At 43.4% G+C, this 27,402-nt stretch overlaps 1 protein-coding gene across 1 annotated transcript; it reads left to right on the forward strand.

Annotated features, from left to right (window-relative positions):
* Positions 1–17,559: 17,559 nt before the first annotated feature.
* On the forward strand, positions 17,560–24,469 carry MED9 (mediator complex subunit 9). The gene is made up of 2 exons (XM_075179197.1): positions 17,560–17,754; positions 23,848–24,469. Exons 1-2 carry the CDS (start codon positions 17,630–17,632, stop codon positions 24,062–24,064), a joined length of 342 nt encoding a protein of 113 aa, XP_075035298.1. The 5' UTR covers positions 17,560–17,629; the 3' UTR covers positions 24,065–24,469.
* Positions 24,470–27,402: the final 2,933 nt, after the last annotated feature.

The following is a 27,402-nucleotide window of genomic DNA, read 5'->3' on the forward strand; positions in this document are numbered from 1 at the left end:
CGGGGAGCAGCATCAATTTGACACTGGAAACTGATCAAAAGACTCTGCTTGGAATACTGTGTATTAAACGCTGCATCTAATTGGACAGATCACCACGGCCATCCAACCAGCTGCAGCATTCACTACACACCCCCTTGTCCTATTGGATACAGCAGGAGTGAGTCCCAAATGGACCAACCATTAAAACTCTTAAAGTGTAATGTTTCTTTCTAACAAGAATCTATTCCGTATTTAAGTGTCAGATTAGTCCTGAATATCCTTCTTTGTATTCCCATAATTGGGATTGTGTAAGCTAAGAATTCCACGTGTGACAAACCTACCACCTACCTTGGGTTCGGTAAGATTGACGCACTTACAAATATATCTTTATGCACTCTACCTATCTGTTTCTCTTCCTCTGAAACTAGGTATTTCCTGAGGGACATTATACCCCTCATTTGAGATTCCAGTCAAGAGACAACAGGAACCTATGACCAAACTTCTTGGGTGGTCCTAGAGCTCCTCCTATATATTTACACAGAAATTATGCCATGAGCCAAACGTTATTTTTGTTTTTCTAAATTCCGAGGACCTCGGGAGGACTTCTGAGATCCAATACACTTTTTCCATTCCCACTTCCCCTGACCTTATATTGAGTTTTCTCTCTCGGAGAACAGCCTGTCCCTGTCGATTGTTTGTTCCCATTTTTGCAGATTAATCTCATTTTAACAGAATTTATTCCCTATTTCAATATATCGCGATCTGCCATTTACACTGTCATTCGCCACTTTTACCATCAGTCATAGTCAGACTTTGCATAGTCCTGTTGCCCGATAGCAGAAACAGGAGAATATGACATTGAAGATTCTTATGGGCAACATAAGACAACAGAGATAGGGGGAGACAGGACAAAAGATTAAGCCCAGTAATACAGGCAATGTTGGATACAAGACTGGTAAGCTAGACCGTAGTCACCGATAGGTGGGCATATCAGGATGTGTTGTCCGACAGTGTTGCTTGCCAGTTCCCTTCAGGATATACTCACAGGTACAGCCAAAAGTTCACCACTATGGGCAGGGTAATAGGAACGCCAACAAACATGGGACAGGGCTTTAAGAAGATCTTTAAAAGTCCACAAAACAAGACTAGAACACTCAAACCAAAACATAGCAATGAAACAATAGAGTAGTGTGACATAACAGGTAAGTACACACACAGAATCCAGCTGCATGTCTCTACAGCACACGGAAGTAGAGGAAGTAGAGGCAGCCAGAACGCCCTTGGTTCCAATCCAAGCAGATTGTAACATCCGTAAACTAATGCTGATCTGGTCTGCAGCACGGAGGACCCTGTCTTGTGTGACCTACGGTACACCACTATACATACATATCAGTGTTGGCTAACCTGTGACACTCCAGGTGTTGTGAAACTACAAGTCCCAGCATGCTTTGCCAATATATAGCAGCTTATTGCTGGAAGGGTATGCTGGGACTTGTAGTTTCACAACACCTGGAGTGTCACAGGTCGGCCAACACTGATATATATGGTGCCGAGAGGAAGGGTTAGTTTTAGCCCGACTTTCATGTAGCTCGTTTTGCACAAAGTATGGACTTTGTTCAAGAGTTATTTTTAGTACTTTTCTGTCCCATCACGGAGAGTTGGGTACCATTTCTGGAGCCAAAGTACCGACCTGAGGGCAGGGAACCGAGGGCTGCATAAGAACCGCTGCCAGAGACCAGAGAAGAGACTCGGTGATCCTGTAGCTGGATGCCAGGACTGGCAAGGGGTTACGGCTTCCACTGGACTTAAGATTCGGAGGCTACAGTGAGGGACTGCGAGGACCAGTGATCTTCTTCCTTCATTTTCATTCTATGCGAGTCTTGCGGATCTGCGTTCTCACCGAAAACCGGGTGGCTTTCGAAGGGGACCGCTGGAAAGGAGTTTTGCCAAGCCCGAAGTGTATACCCCAGTTTTGGACACTGTTTTTTGTACCTGTATACATACGTGTTGTTACAACCGCTGTAGAGTGATTACATTAACCCTTGCTTAAAAGTACTGTTTTGGTATTTCTTTAGTAATAAATTCAAGCAATCTTTATCTGGATATTTGCCTGTGTGTGAAAATATGTTCCCGCGGTACTGGAAACGAGTGATAGGTGGAAGGTAGCCTGGTTAGCGTTGGTTTGGTTCGGGAGGCTTTGCCGGTACACCCCGCGTACACTCTCCTCCTGTTGGCCCCAACAAAATTGTCTGTTATTGATACAGAGTTTATAAAACACGAAATCTGTTGTGAACTCCTCTAACCGTGGACGGTCTACCTGGCTCCTCAGGCCAAGTGGCCAACAGCAGGAAAGCAAGGGGTACCATGTGACGTCAGATCGGCAACACAAGTGCGCCTGAAACACACATGGAATGAAGGACCCCATGTTTTTTGCTGCACCCTCTTCTCTGCCCTGACCACTTTGGGTGGGCAGAAAAATATTTTGCCACTTTGAACCTTTTGCATTTTTTTGCACTCGGGTGGAGAAACGAATTTTGCACTCTGGCGGAGAAAGGTTCCTTTGCCAGGGAACCTTTTCATCACGATTTCTTGGCACCCAGACACTATTTTATTGAACACTGTTGTCGGAAGTTGTGTTGTCATCTTCTTTGTTATCACACAGTTTTCACGCAAAAACGCACAGTGACAATGCAAAACAAGAATAAAACAATCTTTTCATGCCTTATACCTAGGCACAAACAGCAAAGTGTGTCGTCTGTATTGATATATTAGTCTCGCAGCGTGCCAGCCTTCATGTGCGCCAAATTGAGTTTTGATAAGACCATAAAACACATGAGCATTACACACAGCCTGCAGCAGACACCCACATTCTGTCGTTTTATCTTAATCAGAGCGGCAGCGTAACTCGATCAGTCCGTCATTGTAAATATTTCTCATTGATATATTTCGTAAATACATTTTTATTATATTATATATAATTGCATGCATGGATCTAAACTACGCAACACTTATATTTTCCTGTTTACAGGCAGATTTCCTTTCAGACTGGAATAAGCTGGAACGCTCAAAATAGCCACACAAATAAGGTTTCTGTCAGACGGACAGTGACATATTTCTACTTCATTAATAGGGAAAACATTAGTAATTAACCACCGCAAATTGTTTCCCTCCGTCCTACAGTGGAACTGGCTTCGGCCGGCACAGATCCAGTTATAATCCCTGCTGGTCTGCAGATTTGTGTGGCCTTTTTATGGAAGGGGCATGGGGTGCGTTACCATGGCACCCTCTTATAGGCCGGCACAGAACAGCCATTTATTAGAGGCCAGGGAGACGAGAGAGCAGAGCCGTGCGGGTGTAAACACATGTGTCATTAAAGCCTATGCAGACCCTTGTTTACGCCAATTTAAAAACAGGAAATCTAGTCACAAAGTCGCGTGTGGGAACATATCACCAAAACTGAAATATTGAACAATTTGGTTGCAACCTGAGCTGAGAACTTTAACACATAAAGGGGCACATTTATCAATATTCGCAAAAAATGAAAAATAGTTTTCAATCCTTATTGCATTGATTAGGATTGAACCATGCTTGCCAACTCTCCCGGAATGTCCGGGAGACTCCCGAAATTCGGGTCAGTCTCACAGACTCCCGGGATAGAGCTGGCAAATCCCCTGCATCCTGCTACTGCCGTCCCAAAATGAGGCGACTTGTGGTCATTTAGGCCCCACCCCTGCGACAAAACGACATTTCCGCCGCGGGGGGCGGGCCAAAAGGACGCGTTTGGCTGCCCTCCGTCCCCTCCCTCCCGCCACGCCCCTCTTCCGGAAAAAACTTGCCCAAAGTAGGCAAGTATGGATTAAACTATTGATCAAATTTATTAAAAAAGTCAACACAGGAACAGCAGTTTCGATAAACTGCTGTTCCTGTGGAAAAAAAAAACTTACTTACCAGATCCATCTTCACAATGCGATCCTGGGAGGCTTCTTCGTTCCTCCTGTCAAATCATGTGCGCTTGCGCCGATTGATAACTCAGGCATGCGCAAAGGCATCCAAACAGCGCTGATCCGAAGGACCTGGGTCATGTGACTGGGCTGCACATGACCCAGACATCTATGGGGACTGCTATGTATTTTGAAAAAAAATGTGAAGCAGCACCAATAATAAATTTGAACAGTACTTAGATTTGCTGTAAATCCCCCGAAAATGGCCGTTTTCGGGGGATTTACAGCAAAAAAATTATTGATAAATAGGCCCCATAGCAACAACTCTGAATATCGTTTTATGACTGTGATGTTCCCCTATCCTAAACTATAAGCAGGGCTTGGCCAACCTGTGGTGAAACTACAATTCCCACCATGCCCTGCCTGCTGTCAGATGGATATCGACTGGCAAAGCATGCTGGGGCTTGTAGTTTCACAACACCTGGAGAGAGACACAAGCTGGGCAGGATTGCTATAAGTGCGCGCCAATATCACTGACCAGGCTTTCGATATTGACAAGTGTAATAGAGACGACTGCCATACCTCTCAACTGCCCCAGTTTCGGCGAGACAGTCCCGTTTTGAGGGCTCTATCCCACTTTCTCGCTCTTTGTTGTTCCGTTCTGCATGGCAGAGCAATGGTGCCCCCGTCGTGCAAAATCACATTGTCAGCCCTATTGCACAGATCCCCTTGCACATTTTTAATTATATATTCATGTCTGTTACAATTCTGGCTCACCCACCTACCTCCTCTGTTACTCTAGCGTCAATATTCCTCAACCCCACTGTGTAGATTTTGTTCAGGTAGACCTAAGGCTAGATTTACTAAGATTTACTAAACTGCGGGTTTGAAAAAGGGGAGATGTTGCCTATAGCAACCAATCAGATTCTAGCTGTCACTTTGTAGAATGTACTAAATAAATGAATGCTAGAATCTGATTGGTTGCTATAGGCAACATCTCCACTTTTTCAAACCTGCAGCTTAGTAAATCTAGCCTCTAGAGTTAATTCACAATACTGTGCGACACAGTTCTCTGTGAGCCAAGCCTGCCCCATTAGCCTACTTTCTGTATTACGGACGAGAGCAGCACAGACAAAGACTAAGAGCGGAGGGGAAGGGAGAGCGCCCGCTGGGATGTGCTGCGGACCGCACAATGCCGCCTATTATAAATCGCGCGCTCTTATTCAGAGCTCTTCTGTGAGAGGCAGTAATGAGATGCCCAACGGAGAGAGGCCCAGGTTTGTGACATTTATTAATTAGTTTCCTATTTTTACCCTGACCCAGTTATAAAATTCAGCAAATACTCAATACAGATGTTCACGTTCTCTCATCAATACAGACAATATTTTGAAATAAATAGTCTGCGTAGATAAATTGGAAAAAACTACCGCTCAATGTATGTACAGAGAAATAAGTCTTTTAAAAAGACCCTGTCCAGGATTGGCCAAACGCCTTAAGCAGGGGCCCCCCTCTTCTGGGGCTCCACCCAACTTTTTCGGTGCTGTCCCCTTCTGCCCCCTTGTGTGGAGTAGGGGGGGGGGGGGCAGCAACACCTCCTGAGAGTGTGGCGTCGGGCTGTGACATTATAGTCCAGTATCACATTCCCAGCCCTTAACCAACATGGAGGAGCAGGTAAGAAGCTGGTCGGCTGCTCCCCCTCCATGTCAGCTGCTGGCGCTCAGTGTGGGGGGCAGCAAGAGGTAAATAAGAACATTGAGCAAGTGACATTATGTTTTAGGCGCCCCCTTAAATCTTGCACCCTAGGCGACCACCTTGATTTGCCTAGTGGTAACGCCAATCCTGTCCCTGTCTATTACACACAGTGGAGGCAGCCATTTTGTGGGCTGTACCATTATTCACGCGAGCATGCGGCCTATTAGTTCATTAGGGGCCAGTCACAACACTTGGGCATGGCGGTGGAAGTCTTTTTATAAGCTTAACCGGTGTCTGCGAGAAAGCAACCAATCACATCACTGAAATGAAAAGTGCCTCAGTGATGTCACTAGTTCCTAACGAATCAATAGGCTGCGTTCTCAGGAAAACCGGTTCACGTCCATTGTGTACAGACGACCTTTCTGTTACTCAGAAACGTGTAGGTTGGCTTAATGTCCACATACAGCACAAAGTACAGAATACCCTGCATGAGTAAGGCTTACTTTCAAGTTACTTTTCTAGAAATGTTCAATAAAACATTCTCTACTGAGAATCTAATCTCATATTTGCATTTAATAAGGTAATTGGCAACTGACATAAACTGCTTAATCAGGCAAAGTAGAATGAATCCACGGCTATAGACTTCAATGCTACAGTGCTCAAATTCATACAAAACCTATACCTTAATTAAAACAGGCAGGGACTGAGCTAGTCTTACCTGCATATCCTCTGCACTCACTTAATTTCTTAATTTATCGTTACTATTATTATTATTATTGTGACTCGGGAAACCCAGACCAAGGGGTATATTTACTAAACTGTGGGTTTGAAAAAGTGGAGATGTTGCCTATAGCAACCAGATTCTAGCTGCCTTTGTGTTTAAACTAGTATGAAGTAGGGGATTCATAAGCAAACCGATGGGGGGTTTCCTTGTGCCTGGACCCCCCCCCCCCTCCACCAAGCCTGGGGCACTGTATAATTGAGCTGGCTGGACCCTGCCTTCACACGGCTCTGCTTGAAAATGGAGAGCTGCGTGCACCTAACAGTAGTGCATGCAGCATTGCCCATGTATATTATGGGGATAGGAAGAGTTGGAGAGCAGCCAAGCACTGTCTAATATTATAGCCACGCCCCCATGCATGCTGGTCACGCCCACTGGCACCATGGTGTGGAAACCCCCCTCTACAAATCCTGCGTTTGCCCCTGGGATTATAGAACCAAACAGTAGTCAGACCCAAGCGTTACAAACGTCAGCTGCCCTATGAGGGCGTACTACAAAATATATCTACTATATAAATGCCTAGTGGCGTGTGTGGAAAAAAACAACCAAGCTGCAGCGCCACCTGCTGGGCAGAGTTATACACTGACCTATATATTTCTTGAAGGAGAAGTGACAGTTGGGAGTGGTTGGTGGTTGCCGGGGGTGACAGTGGGGAGTTTTTAACACCTTAAGTAGCTTGATGAAGGATGTGGCGATGAAGATGAAGGAGGAGGTGATGGAGAAAAATGACGAGGTGGTGACATGTGGACAAAACCACGTTAAAAAAGGGCGCTTGCGTCGGGAAGTAATGCTCTTCCCCTGAGGAGGCCTGGGCTAGGCCCAAATGCATGACAAGAACCTTTTTAACACCTTAAGTAGCTTGATTTGACTAGAATGCATGAGTATCATGCACGGGTTAACTTGTATAATATATACATCCTTATAGATACGGCGTCCTGTTTTGAACCCCTCACATCTTTGTTGTGGGTTTATGTTTGGGTTTCAAAATGACAAACGATTGAAAATAAGGTGACGACGAGATGATGCCCCATCCCTAATTAGGATTCACGTGCTAAATAAAGTGTCCTGTTCATTATAAATGGCAAAATCATTTTGGTATTCTATTTAAATCCCAGCTTTTTATATATCACGTCTATAAATATTTAATTATAGCCCTGACTGGATCTTCAGCCTCCTAGGGGACCGGTGTCATCGTTCCAGCGCTGGCCTCGGCCACATGTCACTGAATATTAAAAACCCCTTAGCACACGTATGCAAAGTGCAGTAAAGCTCACTTGAGAGAGACAAATTGGATCAAGTAGATGTGTTGTCTGCGGGATGAAATCAATGATCTAAATATAGACTGGAAATGGGATGTAGTCACATTGGGTCTGTGCAATTTAAGTGAGTGACGAGGTTGAGGGCAGGAGAGGCAGCGAAAATAGCAGTTTCCTTTTATAGAACGATGAAGGGAAGGGATAAAGGGAACGATTCTGTGTACATCCACCCCCCCAGCGGTGTGCAGAGGGCATGGATGATAATTACTCTGAGTGGCACTGAACGGTGGATGCGTGAATATTATGCCCTCAGTAGAACTTAACGGGAGTGACATAAGACGTGTATACACCAGCGCATTTCTCTGCTGCTCCGTTATAATTTGTTATACAACTAGTCAGTGCCAGACAGCTGCCTCAGGAGCCTGGATCTAGCAGTTAATATTATTGCGTTCATTTTGCTAGTCACTTGCAGCCCCCACATCTCAAGTTATTCAAGTGTACCCCAATTGGTAGGCTGAACGAGAATCGTCAACCAAGTCACTGGGAATCAGTGACGTGAGGCCTGAGGCACTAGGATTTGGCTGGATAGCGACCTACATGCTGAGGGTCATTTGTGAAAGCGAACCAGTGCTGCCCTGACAAATTAGGAGATGATACGCCTGTTTTTGCGCAAATGAGCCCACTCATAAGAGGGGGGATGCATAGGCAAACCAGGGGGGGGGAGGATTTCCAAGTGCCTGGAAACCCCCCTCCAAGCCTGGGGCACTGTATAATTGAGCTGACTGGACCCTTCTCCCGTTTCACACAGCTCTGCTTGAAAAGGGAGAGCTGCGTGCACCTAACAGTAGAGCACGCAGTATTGCCCATGTATATTATGGGGATAGGAAGAGTTGGAGAGCAGCCAAGCACTGTCTAAAATTATAGCCACGCCCCTATGCATGCTGGTCACGCCCACTGGTGGCATGGTGTGGAAACCCCCCTCTACAAATCCTGCGTTTGCCCCTGGCATGGATATATAAATAGCTGATGATGAGGATGATATGCACGTCAAGGTATGCAGGGGTCTTCTGATAGGAGGAGTTGAGTGAAGCTGTGCAGATCGAGGCATTCCTCCGTGAATGAGTCTCATATTGTGCCTACGCCTAAAAACAAGATTTTGTGTAGCTGGACAAGATATTTAAATGCATTTCATGGATGAAGAATGTATCGTTATGAGCGTGTTCTGGCTTGGCATGAAGCCACAAAGCCTCTTTCTTGCAGCAATATGACTTGATTTTTGCACATCTTCGGAGATTTATAATTCTGCACAGTGTCATAGACTACCATGGCAACCACAGTTAGATGACACATGATATAGTGAGCAGAGAGGCATTGGAACACCCCTCTGAATTCTATGCACTGTAAAATCTTCTCCCATTTGTCTTCACATGACATGCTGAGAGCTGTGAGGCCTATCATATTTTGAAACTTACAGAGAGATTTTGAAAAGGAGATAGTTATTTGTAGAAAAACAGCTAAGAACATTAAAAGGTACTTGCTGTTTTAAACTTAATGAGGGTATTGGTCATAAAGTAATAGGAGGCAGTGACTTTTACTATTTCTACCATGCCTATTTCCATCTTGCTCAAGGTCACTACCCAAATTGTGGATATGCACGGCGAGGAATTAGGTCTATTTTCACAAAAAGACATACACTGCACGACACGCTCCAGTGTGAACCAACCATGCCATAAATCCTGATTATCAAAGTTCAAATGTTGGGCTGTATGACACCACCCCTGCACACAGTCCCTTCCATTGCTGTGACAACCACTCTTTTACATAGTCTGCATATTTGTATACAAATTATGACAGCATTTAGTGACGTGCATGTTTCTGATGGATGTGTGTTAGCCTTTTATCTCATTTTTTGCTTTACATTAAAGTGACTGGATTTTGTAAATAAAATTCAGCGACCAATAGCGTGGACATCAACATGACACCTGAGGAGGTGTAGCCAGCCCATAGAGGGACATGGCCAGTCAGTGGAGGAGGTGTGGCCAGCCCATAGAGTGCAGTGGCCAGTCAGTGGAGGAGGTGTGGCCTGCCCATAGTGACGTGGCCAGTCAGTGGAGGAGGTGTGGCCAGCCCATAGAGTGACGTGGCTAGTCAGTGGAGGAGGTGTGGCCAGCCCATAGAGTGCAGTGGCCAGTCAGTGGAGGAGGTGTGGCCTGCCACTAGAGTGCAGTGGCCAGCTCATAGAGTGACGTGGCCAGTCAGTGGAGGAGGTGTGGCCAGCCCATAGAGTGACGTGGCCAGTCAGTGGAAGAGGTGTGGCTAGCCCATAGAGTGATGTGGCCAGTCAGTGGAGGAGGTGTGGCCAGCCCATAGAGTGCAGTGGCCAGTCAGTGGAGGAGGTGTGGCCAGCCCATAGAGTGCAGTGGCCAGCCAGTGGAGGAGGTGTGGCCAGCCCATAGAGTGCAGTGGCCAGTCAGTGGAAGAGGTGTGGCCTGCCCATAGAGTGCAGTTGCCAATCAGTGGAGGAGGTGTGGCCAGCTCATAGAGTGCAGTGGCCAGTCAGTGGAAGAGGTGTGGCCAGCCCATAGAGTGACGTGGTCAGTCAGTGGAGGAGGTGTGGCCAGCCCATAGAGTGCAGTGGCCAGTCAGTGGAAGAGGTGTGGCCAGCCCATAGAGTGACGTGGCCAGTCAGTGGAGGAGGTGTGGCCAGCCCACATAGAGTGACGTGGCCAGTCAGTGGAGGAGGTGTGGCCAGCCCACATAAAGCGAAGTGGTCAGTCAGTGGAAGGGGTGTGGCCACACCAAAGATGGCCGTGACTTGTGGTCGCCTCTGCTATCCAGGTTTACAGTATCTGGAAATTACTCATCTAAACTGTAAGCAAAATTTGGAACAGTAATGAGTCCTGAGGGTGCCAAGAGCCCAAAACACTGTGAACTGCGTCAGGACAAGTAGATGCCATATTGGCTGGAAGCCGTCACTGCTCTCAAGAAAGCTTTCATTTTCTCTGTCACCCTAATAAGGAGTGATCTTTTACCATCAAAGTGCACACTTGGGATGTGGGAGCAGGGGTTATTCTTTCTCAAACAGCCCCCGATAGGAAGCGCCAGGGCCGTAACTAGGGCTGTGCGACAGGGGCGACGGCCCAGGGCGCAACGCTGAAGGGGGGGCGCCCTGTTTTATGGATCATAAAAACGTACCATACACAGCATCAGTCAAAAGATTTATTTCCAGACACACCCAATAGGTAATATACATTGCTGGTTCCATTTTATAGTTACTTATAGACAAGGTTCTAAGGACCTTAAAGCTGATGCTTCCTGCAGAAATCTTGGTTCATCTGTGAATTCTGCTTCCTGCTGATTGGTACCCTAGGCCAAGGGACTTGATTACTGGATTACTCTCTGACCGCTGCCTGTACTGAACCTTATTTTGATACTGGATCACTCTCTGATCCCTGCCTTGTTTATTGGTTTCCTCTCCTGTGTTAGGGTTCTATTGTTACATGTGCTGCCGTAGTTGATAGTGCCAGTCAGTTTGCCCTCTGATTCATGATGTATCCATAATGTGTACCAGGAATCCTGGGCAATATTAATGAGCCCAGTGTGAGGCTATGGAGAGGTTATTATATATCAATCACTGCTTCTTTCCAACAGTCCTTAATAAACATTCAGAAAACATTAGGTATTGTCCTTGAGGCGCCCAGGCCTCACCCACAACAATCACAGCGATGCCCCTTTGGCCTCTACAAGAATGGGACAATTATATGAAAACTAGGGCGAGGTATCCACTATCCAGTTCCACCTACTTTGTTTTGAACAAAGTTTTTTCATATAACACATATTACTTTGTTAGTGACATCTAATCAAAACTATGTAAGTTTTTGTAATGTATGCAGGTGAACTGTGTTGTTGTTTTGTACAGCAGTCAAGTCTCACTTAGTATTATTCCTTGTCCTACTCACTCAATTACCCCGGTTTAGGCTACTTACAATGCTACTAACAGTGCGCTCATCAGTGGTGTCAGGCCACTTGGCACCCACAGCGGTATTCTGAGGGATGGCACCTGCCTGGGTGATATGTTGAGCAGATGCTATGCGGCCAGGCACTTCAGTTATCCACAGGTAGCAGTGTTTGCCTGGCAGAATGGCACCAGACCAGGCTGTTCTGTTGGGCAGGTGCCATTCTGCCAAGCTTTTCCTTTTATTGGTGCCGCCTGGATGGGCACTGCACATGCCAGTCTTGTCTCCGTACCGGTGGCCACCCGCAAAAGGACATCGGAGCAGGGCTGCAGGAAACAGCTGGAGATTAAGGGGTATATTTACTAAACTGCGGGTTTGAAAAAGTGGAGATGTTGCCTATAGCAACCAATCAGATTCTAGCTGTCATTTTGTAGAACGTACTAAATAAATGACAGCTAGAATCTGATTGGTTGCTATAGGCAACAACTCCACTTTTTCAAACCCGCAGTTTAGTAAATCTAGTCTGATAACTCCATCTCGGTAATATTTAACACCTTTATTCATACATGTAGATCTATCTCCCTTTATATTAGTTTGGGATTCAAACACATTTGTCCCATTATACGTGAATCTTCTTGTCACCCTCAAGTTGGAGAACAGACTCAGACTCAAACAATTCACCAAGTGCTCCCCCTATATATTGTATAAGGAAAATAATATGGGAGCAAAAAGTAGAATTGAGTGGGTGAAGCTAAAAATCCTTCTCTCAAATGGAATAGTAGTATATATAGTTCTCTAATAGTTGAGGGTTTTTTTTTCTTGCAAAAATATATGGCAGAATAAATAACAGCAATGCCAACTTAAGCTAAACTATTCACAACTTTGAGTTCTCCTTTTTAATTTAATACCCATTTGTACATCGTGTGTACACGTCAGTTTTCGTTTATTGGTATTGAGACTAAGAGGGCGTTTTTAACATGATCCCTTTCAATCCTCATCGCAAAGATAAGGATTGAAAGATCGTGTGTATTTATTAAAAAAAAACTCCAACAGGAACTGCGGTCATGATAGACTGCTGTTCCTGCGAAGACCTCTCTCCTATCTCTCCTATGGTCACTATCGCAAAGTGACCACCTTTGTGATACTTACCGGAGGGGAGAGCAGTAAGATACGGTGAGGGATCTGAAGATCCCGCTACCGTAATGCTCTCCCCATACAACAGACCTGAAAATTTACACATAGGGTAACGTATGTCACCCTGAGCTGGTGCACATTACCGTATGCGTAAATGGCTTTTCATTACTTCTTAAATAACAAAAAAAATGCAAAGCAGCAGATATCTATGATATCTGCAGCGATACACTGTTAATACATTTGCATATTACTTAGATATGCGTCAGTCCCTGAAAACGGAATTTAATGAAAAAACCCTATAATAAGTAGACATCTAAGTGCTTTTGTAGTAATTTCCCCCTTTGAATGAGCAATATCCTGTAAACTTGCATTCTTCTCTAACCTGAAATCAGCAAAGTGGATAATTTAGAGGACGATTATATGTAACTAGCCAGAGGTAATGTTAGAGCGGAGCAGCCAGTACCCAATATTCTACGCAAATAAACACACTTCCTGTACTGTATGTTACACAGAGAGTCAGTCAAACGTGAACGCGAAACAGAAGCCTCAGTCAGTAACTCTCGTAGTATCAGAGGCAATGGCCTTTTGTGGCCATCACTAATTACAGGTCCTGTACATCTGTACATATAGTTTTATTAAGACGTTGACCCACGGTTGGCACTCTTAAAACGTGAATTACACCAGAATGTCAACAGTCAAGAAACAAAAGAACTGGTTATTATGCAGAGCTTTGAAGCGTTCCGTGCAAACAAGTTGCTTTTAAACTCTCTGACCGGACCTAAGAAGAGAGTAGAGGTTACAACCACACGGCCATTTCCACAAAAAGCCACCTGGGGGTAAATGTATCAAGCTGAGAGTTTTACGGCGGGTTTGAAAAACCAATCAGATTCTAGCTGTCATTTATTTAGTACATTCTACAAAATGATTGATAGACTCTGATTGGTTGCTATAGGCAACATCTCCACTTTTCAAACCCGCCGGAAAACTCTCAGCTTGATACATTTACCCCCAGATGTGCACCAACTCTTTGGGTCTCATGCTATACTTTTAAAAAAAACCATTTTGCACCTATCCATTGCACTTCAACAGAGAGGATGCATTTCCAGATATTGTAACACATATTTGCAATGCTATACAGGCAGGCCGGAGAACCCGTCACAATAATTAATTTGAGTCATAAACCGAGCAGTAATTTAGGTGAATAATAATGGAAATGTTTATTTTACCAGAAGGGTTAGTACTAAAACTATGGGTCCAATTTTGTGGATGTGAATGTCATGTATGTGGTTTTAAATGGCTGAACTGGACCCACCGTTCTCTGTTGATATAATAATGTGCTCAACTCGGCACACAATGCTATGAACGAGTAGGAGACTAGGAGGGCAGTATTTTGGGTATTGTCATAGAGTTTATTTTTCTGCAGAGATTATGTCAGTAAAAACTGAAAATTGCTGCATATATCTTCCCACAGACATGAATTAAATGTTATTGGAGGATGCAACACTACAATTTCTTCTCTAGCAAACAGCGGTTGTAGCTGCTGGAAGTGTATCAGTACTGTGGATAAAACGTTACTGGAATATGCAGCTGTATTGAAATTAATGGAATCTGTCAACACAGATCCACCCAAACATCATCCGGACCTATCCCGACCACGCCAAGATTATTGCAAGGTCACTCCCCTGCCAAAATTGGGAGTGATGGGAGGTACAGTCAAGTCCATAAATATTGGGACATCGACACAATTCTCATATTTTGGGCTCTATACACCACCACAATGGATTTGAAATTAAACTAACAAGATGTGCTTTAACTGCAGACTTTCAGCTTTAATTTGAGGGTATTTACATCCCAATCAGGTGAATAGTGTAGGAAGTACAATGGTTTCTATATGTGCCTCCCACTTTTTAAGGGACCAAAAGTAATGGGACAATCGACTCAAAAGCTATTTCATGGACATGTGTGGGCTATTCCCTCATTATTTCATCATCAATTAAGCAGGTAAAAGGTCTGGAGTTGATTCTAGGTGTGACATTTGCATTTGGAATCTGTTGCTGTCGACTCTCAATATGAGATCCAAAGAGATGTCATTATCAGTGAAACAAGCCATCATTAGGCTGAAAAATCAAAACAAACCCATCAGAGAGATAGCAAAAACATTAGGTGTGGCCAAATCAACTGTTTGCAACATTCTTAAAAAGAAAGAACGCACCGGAGAGCTCAGCAACACCAATAGACCCGGAAGACCACGGAAAACAACTGTGGTGGATGACAGAAGCATTTTTTCCCTGGTGAAGAAAAACTCCTTCACAACAGTTGGCCAAATCAAGAACACTCTCCAGGAGGTAGGTGTAAATGTGTCAAAGTCAACAATCAAGAGAAGACTTCACAAGAGTGAATATAGAGGGTTCACCACTAGATGTAAACCATTTGTGAGCCACAAAAACAGGAAGACCAGATTAGAGTTTGGCAAACAACATCTAAAAAAGCCATTACAGTTCTGGAACAACATTCTTTGGACAGATGAGACAAAGATCAACTTGTACCAGAGTGATGGGAAGAGAAGAGTATAGAGAAGGAAAGGAACGGCTCATGATCCAAAACATACCACCTCATCAGTGAAGCATTGTGGTGGTAGTGTCATGGCGTGGGCATGTATGCCTGCCAAAGGAACTGGTTCTCTTGTATTTATTGATGATGTGACTGCTGACAAAAGCAGCAGGGTGAATTCTGAAGTGTTTCGGGCAATATTATCTGCTCATATTCAGTCAAATGCTTCAGAACTCATTGGACGGCGCTTCACAGTGCAGATGGACAATGACCCGAAGCATACTGCAAAAGCAACCAAAGAGTTTTTTAAGGCTAACAAGTGGAATGTTATGCAATGGCCAAGTCAATTACCTGACCTGAATCCGATTGAGCATGCATTTCACTTGATGAAGACAAAACTGAAGGGAAAAGGCCAAAGCACATCTTGTGTGTTTCATTTCAAATCCATTGTCGTAGTGTATAGAGCCCAAAATATGAGAATTGTGTCGATGTCCAAATATTTATGGACTTGACTGTAGATCTTGTCTTCAAAAGGGCCGCACATTACCTCTAATCAGTCATAAGCTAAAACAATACATTTATTAAAAGAAAGAGACACCACATGCACTTAGACTCATAATCAGCTATTTATATAGCGCCACTAATTCCGCAGCACTGTACAGAGAACTCACATCAGTTCCTGCCCCATTGGAGCTTACAGTCTAAATTCCCTAACATACATACACACACACACACACACACACACAGACACACACAGACTGAGAGAGAGACTAGGGTCAATTTAATAGCAGCCAATTACCCTACCAGTATGTTTTTGGAGTGTGGGCGGAAACCGGAGCACCCGGAGGAAACCCACGCAAACACGGGGAGTACATACAAACTCCTCACAGATAAGGCAATGGTTGAGAATCGAACTCGTGACCCCAGCGCTGTGAGGAAGAATTGCTAACCACTGAGCCACCTCACAGGCCACTCAAACCAACACTCAGCCCAAAACACCCCTCAGATCCCTCACAATGCCCAGTCACCCACAACACAGTCTTATGCTCTTTAGCACCCAATTTACCCCAAGACACCTATCATCCTGGGCATGTGGCATAAAGCACAGATAAAGATTGACTAGTCATTAAGAAGGAAAGCTCTGGAGGCCACAGGTAAAGGCTTGGGAGGCCGTCTGCTGCCCATCACTGCTGTAACTACAAGATTCACTGTTTTAGATATGTTAACAGACTTTTATATATAAATGTGAAAATGTAGTTGTTTTTTAAAGCGTTGATAGGTCAAAGACACACAGACAGACAGATTAGGCGCAATCGCCGTATTTAGCTCCAAAACGTGTAAAAACATCCTTTGGCTATCTTAGTATTAATGTTTGTATTAATTAACGTGTTTGGGCACTTTGTGTGGTTAGCAGCTGTATAATCTATGTGTAATGGTAACCTACATCTGAAAGTTGTGCCAGGTCTGTGAACGGAGGAAAAAAGTGACCACTATCAACAGATCCCTGACAGTTTCAGGATTTAAATGTATGTCTCTGGAAATGTCCCCTTTTTTTTTTAGTATTAACTGCGCAATAAAATTCATATTTTGTGCATTGTTGGTGAAATTCTTACTTTCTGTTCTCGGCTTCAGAACTCATAAGCATAAAAAAAAATAAAAAAAAATTGAAAATGCAAAAAAAAAAGTACACTTTTATCTCATGACATGATGGGACTTGTAGTCCTCCAAGATCCACTGAGACAGTAATCCGCGTAACACGGGTGGATGTAGCTGCTCTGTGTCCCTGTACAAATGTTGACAACCTATGTCAGTGATGGCTAACCTGTGACACTCCAGGTGTTGTGAAACTACAAGCCCCAGCATGCTTTGCCAGTAGATAACTAGCTGATAGCTGGCAAACCATGCTGGGGCTTGTAGTTTCACAACACCTGGAGTGTCACAGGTTAGCTATCACTGACCTATGTAATCATGTACGTTGTTGCAGAAAACAGAAACGTTTTCAGGAATTCCAGGTCAACCCCGTAAAACCCCACACATAGAAATAGGACTTTTATGGCCAAATGTAATGTCCCATGATAACTGTCCCGATTATTTTACCCTATGTACGGCTAGTCTGTCAGATGCCTCACAGTTACAGATCAGACGTCGTTCTGCTGATGTAGCCTATAACAAGGGTAATAAAACAAGGTAAAGATAAAAATCCATTGTCCAGTGACGTCACTGAGGGCGCCGTCGCGCACCTACTACGTCATTACGAAACCGCCCTATCCAGCCTGTGTCGCGGGTAGGTTGACGCAGTTCTTCGATTGTCACCGGGGGGTGAGGGGGAAAAGAAAAGAAATGGCTACCGGTGGCCCGGCGAGGGCAGGCGAGGAGCCCGAGGAGGAAGAAGAGGAGGAGGAGGCCCCCGAGGAGGAGGAAGAAGAGTACACGTTCTTACCGCTGGTCCACGACATTATCAAATGGTAAGTGCTCCTCTACCCGGCGGGCAGCCTCTGCGCATGCGCGGTGACAACTGCGATTCTGCTGCGTTAGAAGCGCTGCAGAGGCGACTTCCCCGCGTCTTCTTCAGAGACTAGGTCGATTTGCAAGTGATGGCCGCTCATTGTACTTTCCCAGGATTAGAATGGGTTGGAACTACAAGTCCCAGCATGCCCTGCGAGTTAGGGGCGTTGCTGGTACTGGTAGTTCAGCAACAACTGGACAGCAATAAGCTGTCAGCCAGTGGCCATTAAGTATATTGGAATAGGCAGCAGGAAATATATGTGTGTATATATATATGTGTGTGTGTGCATATATATATATATATATATATATATATATATATATATATATACATACAAGTTAACCCGTGCATGATACTCATGCATTCTAGTCACATCAAGCTACTTAAGGTGTTAAAAAGGTTCTTGTCATGCATTTGGGGCTAGGCCAGGCCTCCTAAGGGGAAGAGCGTTACTTCCCGACGTAAGCGCCCTTTTTTAACGTGGTTTTGTCCACATGTCACCACCTCATCATTTTTCTCCATCACCTCATCCTTCATCTTCATCGCCACATCCTTCATCTCCATCGTCTTACTGTTCTAAAACCTCTCGATACACGTTTTTGCTAAACACCTTATCGCTGTGCTCAATCAGTCTTCCTTGAAGGGCAGTATTCATAACCTGCACTTTCACATCACTGCTTCTCCGTACTCGTGAAAATGCGACATACAATTGTCCATGACCAAAAACAGGCTCTGGTAAATAAATACCCACACGGTCAAGTGTTTGACCCTGTGACTTGTTAATGGTCATAGCAAATGCCGCCTTCAAAGGTAACTGCTGCCATCTTAGCTTAAACGGCAGTCCTGTTTCGGATGGACATAAGTCAATCCGAGGTATCATCACCTTCTCTCCTTTAGCAGAGCCAGTCAAAACTTCTGCTTGTATCATATTCGTTTTCAGTGCTGTCACTACTAGTCGAGTGCCATTGCACAGTCCTCTCTTAACATTCAGATTTCTCAATAGCATAATAATGCTTCCAACTTTCAATCTTAATCTGTGCCTTGGCATTCCGGAAGGAAAGCGTCAGTATTAATTTTTTGCTGACTTGTCAGTAGAGCGTGAGTAGTAATAGTAGGTGTTAGGAAGGCGGGTAGCACAGTAATATACTACACGAGGTAATTATTACCTCACGAAAATGATTTTGAGCCTACAACTCGTAAATTTAGGCTTTACTACCCCTCCCACGGGGGGAAGGGGGATGATGAAAGTTAACTGACTTCACTATTCTAATTTTTTTTGTCAAATAATGTCAGTATACCAAATTTCAGGTCAATTGGATGAGCCCTTTCTGAGAAAATAGTTTTTTCCACACACACACTAACACACGCCGCTACACATGCAGGGACGGATCTAGAAAATGTTTGTTCCCCGGGGCGATGTTAGGGCGGGGCGATTTAGGCCCCGCCCCATTTCCAGCTTCACAAAAATGAGTTTGACCCCTCAACTCGTCAATAATGTCAGTATAGCAAATTTCAGCCCTTTTTTGAGTTTTTTTTTCCCCACACACACACTAAGAATTTAGTAGGTCAGTTAACCCGTGCATGATACTCCTTCAAGAAATATATAGTTCAGTGTATAACTCTGCCCAGCAGGTGGCGCTGCAGCTTGTTTTTTGTTTTTTTACACACACGCCACTAGGCATTTATATAGTAGAGAGAGATATATATATATATATATATATATATATATATACTATGCTATACATATATATATATATATATTAAACTATATATATACTATCTCTCTCTCTCTATATCTATATATATATATATATATATATATATATATATATTTCATCTAAACAAACTCCTCAAAATACACAGTGTTTCCTACCATTCATTCATCCCCTCCCCAAATTAGTATAATGTTTGTGAGGAAAGGCATAGCACAGTACTTGTTTTATGCATTAATATACATGGGCTGGAGTTAGCAAGAGCAAATCATCACCCACACGTTAGCAGCCAATTAACCTACCAGGATGGGTTTGAAGTGTGGGAGGAAAGCAGAGCACCCGGAAGAAACCCAGGTATACATAGAGAGAGCTTACAAACACGACACAGGGCCCTGGTCAGTATTAAACCTACGGCCCCAGCGCTGTGAGTTGTTGTGTTAGCTGTCTGTATATGCTGGAGCGGAGCTGACATTAACCACGGTGCCAGCAATCATCTATGTGATGAGCCGCTGTTCATTAGTGTAGCTTAGACTATTATTATAATTTTAATATATTATTATAATGTCATTGGTCTACAGTGCGGCAATTTCATCACCGGTGCTCAGGGTGTTCTGCACATATAATTCTGTCATACAGTCCATGCTGCCAGATGGGACGGCTCAGAGGTGCAGAACACATGTCCTAGCCAAAATCTGATGCTGATGGTGAAACAATGAGGATTCCTGTCCACAAGTGAACAAACCTTTTTTTAATTTTAGATTCAGCTGTGGGACTCCTGGTTTTGCATTAATAGTAAAATTCCTTTTTGCTTTACTAATATACACATATTACAGGATCCCCCTTGTTATAATGGCTGAAAGATGAAGATGTTACTCCAGGCCCTCGGTGGGGGTAGAGCCTTGATCGGAGGATCAGATTGTATCTACTGTTGGATAAGAGCCATTGGGGTTTAAGAGTTTCAGACATACAAAGATAATATAAAGTGGTATTGTCCTTTTTACATTTTGGGAAATTAGTTTCTCCATCGCGCGCTTGCCTATAACTTCTTTATAGTTGCATCTGATTTGAACTCTGTGCCCTGTTATTACCCTCAGAGAAGCCCTGTATATGTTATTGGTGAATATTTAATGACCCGGTCGAAAGCAACCATGTTGTAACCCATAGCAACCGATCCAATACCTGCATTTAGCGGACTAGTGGAACCTGACACCGGGTTACAGCCTGTGCTCTGACTGCACCGGTTTATTAAATAGAGCCTGTTATGAGTGGAAACGCTCTTTATAAAATTGAAAATGCCGTTTTTATGTGGTAAAATGGCGCACTCTGACCTACCTGCTTCCTGTCATGAGTCACAGCAACCCCAAGTATAAGTGCTCTTGTCAGAACAGCCTATTGATTACCACTTGACGCACACAAGTTCTGAGCAATCTACAATTGCAGTCACACGATAGATTAAAGCGAATGAGTTGCAATTTTCATTCCATTCAGCTGAAAAATATATATGAACATTTTGTACTTTTTTCATTTAAAATTGACTTTTTAAGGGCCAAAACCACATTCAGCCTCAGTTCAGTAGAATTTAGTGCAATCATTGTACACAGTACCTCAGCAAGTTCACTAGTTGATAATGAATCGATAAGCTGAATGTTGCTTCAGCCCACAAAATGGCTGTTTCCACTGTCTATAGCTGTCGGTTCTCCTATAAGACGTAACGTCCAGAGCCTGTGTCGGATAATTAGGTTTAAGAGCAATTTCCCAAACTGTTTCCTGTTTATAACATACGCTGGCATTGTAAACAGTGTCCTGGTGCCAGTACGGACCCAGCATTTCATTGCACTAAAGACGTCAGACATTTTCAACATATGAACTTGTGTAAATACTTTGCTGAGAATACCTTCATTTGCATAAATTAATAACGGTAATATATGTCCTTATAACAAATGCTCATGATAAGCATACTTATTATAAAGATAATCTTCATTGTAATGCTATCGAATTAGCATTTTGTACTAATGAAACATTCCCTTTTGTACTAATTAAACATTCCCGATGGTTTGGCAGCAATTATTTTAATATACCTGCTTCTCCCTATACTGCTGTTTATATTGACCTCTGTCTGAACTAGGTTATTTGGTGTTCTCCTAAGGATAAATTATAGTTTAAAGTCAAAGTACTGCATGAGATTTGCTGATTTACTAAACACGTGTCAAGACTACAGGATTATGGGTAGAATATTCCCCCCCTTCCCACCCATTCTCATGAATGCTAGTCCAGTCCACAAAATGGCTGCCGTCGCTGAACGCAAGCAAGAGGCGCATCTTAAACTTGTTGGCCCCAACCTAAAACTGCATTACTGTCCTCAAAACATCTTCTAGATAAATAGTTGTGAAGCTTTTCCTTCAGTGCCCCTAATGGTGTTCATGTTTTAAGTCCGTATGGTGTAAATAATTGCCAAGTCAGTTAAATGAATTATGCTGTGCATACATAAATAGCATGTCTGCATAGGTGTACTTAAAAGACTAACCCCACCCAAACTGATTGCCATAAGTTTAACATAAATGCAAGTTATGTTTCTTCACACGAGTAGTATAGCAATAGTCTCAATATGTACTGTTTCAGTTTGGTCTGTTAGCTTAGCATGCATGTTCCTCTAGTTACCCTGCAAACCAAAACACAGACTTAGGCCACAGAAGTCCGCTCCAGTGAGGGCAACCCCCTTCCCAAAATAGATACAGATTAAAGCAGATTATATTAGAATGCCAGTCTATCTCTGGCTCTCTGTCTGTGTGGAACTACAAGTCCCAGCAGGGACAGATGGGCACAGGTTCCCCACGCCTGATTTTCACCTCTCAACGCTCAGATCCAATCTCTTATTTGTCTGGGTGTCTGAGTAACACAACAAAGCCGTCACGTTGCCCGCTAGCAGCCCCCAGGTGACTGGAAAGATATTTATAAGGCAGAAATTAAATATGAATCGATTGCTCTGAATAAGTCCCCTTTGCGTAGGCCTCTAAAGAATGCATATGAAAGACAATAGCTTCCATCTGGCAGCAGATCTCTATCTAGATCCAGCGTTCAGCCTGCACAGGATAAACTTTTCACTATAAAAACAAGCGAGTTTACATAAGTGTAAGTGCAAAGCGGTATCCGCTAATCCGCTAATCCGCAGCCGTGGCCGTTCCACGTACAGGATCGGAGGTTGCAACCAACGGATATCTTGATTTCAGCTCAAAATCTAATTTAAAGGACGCAGATTACCTGCTCTCTTTAGTGTGTTACATTTAGTGCGTTATACAGAAATTAAAGGATAATTGTGAATCCGGCTTTCTAAATCTCTTGCCTATGTTACAATAGACTCATCTGCCACTCTGCTGGTTATTGACTGAGTCTTCCATCTTTTATATAGCGGCATTTATATTACGCAGCGTTGTACAGAGGATGTGTCCTCATTCTCATCACTCCCTGCCCCGTTAGAGCTTAGTCTCAATTTCCTTACACACATACGGACAAGGGTCCATTTTGTCAGCAGACTATTGGCCTACTAGTATGTTTTTATAGAGCGGGAGAAAACTGCAGCACCCGGAGGAAACGTACGCAAAAGCTGCGAGAGTCTGCCTGGAATCGAACTCATAACCCCAGCGCTGTGAGGCAGCAATGCTAACCATTGTGCACCCTGCAGCTGTTCTTGGAGCAATGGCCTACACTGGCATTATGCAGGTTGACGCTATGACTGAATCAGTATATTTTATTTATATATATATATATATATATATATGTGAATTATCCATAGGTTTTTCCCAAACTGTCCCTGGCATTTGGCTTTTTTTTCTTATTGATTTTAATTCTCCTCACAGTGACTAGATAAAGAAACGTTCAGTGATTGTACTTATGTCTATTATTAAAGAAAATAATTAATTATTTACTTGATGGTTTCCAGAACTCTATGGATAACTAGTTTTCAGATAACGGATCCAATAACAGTGTTCAGTATTCTTCCCTAAGCTGTTTTCCAACATTGGTGCTACCTAAGGCAGGGTGTATCTGAACATTATGGGATCTGAGAGAGGTGAAAATGTAGATAAGCCCCCCCAGAATATTCTTGTGTATTGCAGAATAGGTCAAAGTGGAATTTGTACTTGGGATGTAAATGTACAAAACTGCTTAAAAGACGTCACCACTTCAAAGTCCATTTTGTGTTACTTTTCTGCACCTGTTACATCTGTGCATAAGTCGTGGTGCAGGCAAGTAATTCACGACCCTCTTTTAATAACTACAACCAGCTGCGGTTTCGTTGCTGAAAAAGCTGCATCCTTCTAAAACCTTCCTTTCTCTTCCTCTAGCATGGACAAAGACAGCCAGGATGTTTACCAGGAGCTGAACGAGCTGAAGAACAAGTTTCAGGTAATGAGGAAGCGCGTTAACAACATGTCGGGGATCGACATGAGCCCAGAACAGCAGCAGCAGCACCTCCAGAGCCTGCGAGCGCAGGTGCAGACCAAGAACGAGCTGCTGCAGAAGTACAAGGGGCTCTGCATGTTCGAGATCCCCAAAGATTAAGGCCCGTGTCACGGTCTCGTTAACACGGGAGGGGGGCGGAGTCGGGAGCCGCAGACTCTCCCGCCAGGGCTGTGGTGTAAGAAGACAGCCAATCAGGGAATCTCTTCCAGATGAGAAACCGGAGGATAGTTCCTGAGATTCCGCCTGTGGCCATAAGACTACGGGATCCGCTCAACAACGTAACCCCTCCGTGGAGAATAACACGGAAGCAGATAATTGCACCCAGAACACAGCATTGCAGAACTGTTGGATCACATTTGCAGTGTCTGGAATGAGACACATTGAACTCCCATATGAATGCTCCATGTTAGATCTGTCATGTTTGTTTGTTTTTTTTATATATATATTGTTTTGAAATACACATGGCAGAGTGTCTGTAAAATTGTGCTCAGTGTTTTTCCAAGATTGGGTGTTTCATGCTGTGATTATAAACCATTAAGTAATCTCTCCTATGAGGTAATTAATGGGTGTGAGCGAGGAACGGAAGTAATTTTGCCTCACAGATCTGAACATGCCAACATAAACTGCGCATTGCATTGGAGGAATCTTAAGTAAGGGTCATTATACATTTAAGCAACCATAAAACCAGAGAAGTTGCCAGAGTCTTGTCAGTTAGGAAAGTTCCGCTTTAAGGAGCCCCAGCCATTTACGCACAGTGACGGCAGCCATTTTGTGCTCTGAACCAATATACAGGAGCATGCAGCCTATCAAATCGCTAGGAAACGGTGACCTCCCCTTATGACTAATATTCATAAGGATCCTAACGAAGTGATTGGTTGCCTTCTGACAAGAAATGGCTGTCTCCACCATGTTTGACAGAAGATAATAGCTTTTCTATCCGTCATCCAAGTCGGCCATTTAATTTTTATATTGGTTGTTGGCATTGTTCCCTGCAAGCCTGGCCCTTTTATCTTAAGACGTCAATGATTACGTTAATGAACTATGAGTAGTATATAATTTACATGTCCCCAAATGAAAGTGCTTGGAAGAAATTGTACAAGGAGAGGAAGTGCCATTAGACATGTCATAATTCTGTGAGGTAACCTAATTGTCAGTGTGCCTCAGATGCAGCACAGAGTCTGGATGGGCTGAGTGTGTGGATGACTAATATTCAGCATTGCTATATGGACTGAGCTGTACTCTCCATTAGTCACTGTGCATTGTTTACAGCACTCAATGTCTTGTATCGAGTGCTTGATGGCTTACTGACGAGAGATAGAAGATACATGAACGAGTTCTGAGGGAGGGAGTGGGGGGGTTATATCCTGAACGTCACCAACCTCTCCAACCGTACTTTCCATCCCATAGTAAGTCATGGTCAGCGTATTTAGTGATGTTCCGTCTGTACTGTTTCTATCCCACTCATGATCCCAGATTGACCTCCATTCTCTCCAAAATGTAAGTGAACATCACCTTCGGTTCCAGATACTTGAAAATCATCTTTAATTTTTTTATCCTTGTCAAAATAATTTACCTCGCTTCGATAAAGACCGACTACATTTGTGACATCACTCATTAATAGTAAAAGAAAAAGATTCTCCATAGAACATGTTATAGTCAGTAAATACATGTCTAATTTTCACCTTGCGTAATTTGCTTTGTTTTGGAAACTTTAACTTTTTTTTTTTTTTTTTTTAACAATGTACCATGTTGTACTGCAGAGGTGTAAGGGCCCCTAGCTCTGATGTACAGTACTATCCAAAAAAAGTTTTAGGAAGGTGTGGAAAAAATTCTACAAAGTAGGAATGGTTTCAAATATAGAAGTGTTAATTGTTTATGTTTATCAATCAACAAAAGGCAAAGTGAATAAACAGAAGAGTAATCTAAATCAAATGAATACTTGGTGTGACCACCCTTTGCCTTCAAAACGGCATCAAAGCTTCAATTCTTCTAGGTACACTTGCACACAGTTTTTGAAGGAATTTGGCAGGGACGTTGTTCCAAACATCTTGGAGAACTAACCACAGATCTTGTTGATGTAGGCTTGCTCAAATCCTTCTGTCTCTTCATGTAATGCCAGACAGCCTCGATGATGATGAGATCAGGGCTCTGTGGGTACCATATCATCACTCCCAATGCAGCCCCAAACTTGCAGGGAACCTCCACCATGTTTCACTGTTGCCTGCAGACTCATTATTGTAACGCTCTCCAGCCCTAGTGTTAAGTCAATTTGTTGAACCATTGGGATATTCTTCACCTTTAAGATTCACGAAGACCTTAATGCTTACGTATCAACTAAACACCATGGAAGCAGCCATATTGTAAGCTAAACCAATATTTACACGAAACCAACCTTATTCATTCATGATGGGCCAATCACTTCACTGGGGAATAGTTCACAGCTGGAACATTGGTTCAGCTCCCAAAATGGCTGCCACCACTGTATAAAGCTGACAGGAAAGTTTTGTCAGTGCTTACCTGGCCTCACATCTCCATTTCATATATCACTGAGAAACATTTCCCCGGGAGGGGGATGGATAGTTCTTGTGTCATTGATGCCTCTTGTCCATATGATACCGCTGCCAGCGTCACGGGCGAGAGGGTTAAAGTAACTGCAGCATTACACTAAAGTGAGTGGTTATAATGTGACATGAGTTTTATTATTTAATCCCACACACAGTACAGGGAGAAGCCGAGGATTACAGAGAACATAATAACACACATAGGAGGCAGTTATATTGTTAGTGGGAGTAACAAATTAACTGCTGCTGTAAAAGACAGATTAATATCCAGGGTGGAGGCTGCACCACGCGGCAGAGCTCTACCAGTCATCCCGGGCACATGTCTAATGCAGCGTGGTACACCCACTTGTAAAACCAGAAGTCAAAATAATAGTGTTGGTGGACCTGGTGTCCTGGGCAAGTCCTGTCTGCTTTACATAAGGGTGTTTCTGTGCAGCCTGTACCCTTTACATCTGTATGTGCTGGACTATGGCTGATGATATAGTCTGTGTAAATAAATACATTAAAAAAAATTATATTTATTGTACTGAACCACTAAGATATCTAATGCAGGTGTAAAGACTTAAAGCTGCACTTGTGAAAAATAACATTCTGTAATTACCTAAACAATTTTCTTGGTCTCCACCTGGCCGCGTCCTAAACAAATACAACACTTGCCCATTCACATCCTACGAAGGGTGATCACTAACCCACAGTAATAATCTATTACACCCTGCTGGGCATGGCAACTGGGGGCACCAGGGCTTTTTGTAGAGACAAATTGATCGGTATTTAGTTTTCTTGCACAAACTGAGGTACCTATGGCTGCATACAGCCATTTAAACCCCTGGATGTGCTATCAGGCCTTTTACTATTAGATTGTAAGACTAGACACTA

Source organism: Mixophyes fleayi, chromosome 7 (assembly GCF_038048845.1).
Source record: "Mixophyes fleayi isolate aMixFle1 chromosome 7, aMixFle1.hap1, whole genome shotgun sequence".
Classification (NCBI taxonomy): domain Eukaryota; kingdom Metazoa; phylum Chordata; class Amphibia; order Anura; family Limnodynastidae; genus Mixophyes; species Mixophyes fleayi.

What these genes read in the sequence shown, in the direction of transcription:
- MED9 (XM_075179197.1), top strand. Translation starts at nt 17,630, where the DNA reads ATGGCTACCGGTGGCCCGGCGAGGGCAGGCGAGGAGCCCGAGGAGGAA. An exon ending in GTCCACGACATTATCAAATG is followed by an intron (nt 17,755 to 23,847) that starts GTAAGTGCTCCT and finishes CTCTTCCTCTAG; the next exon opens with CATGGACAAAGACAGCCAGG.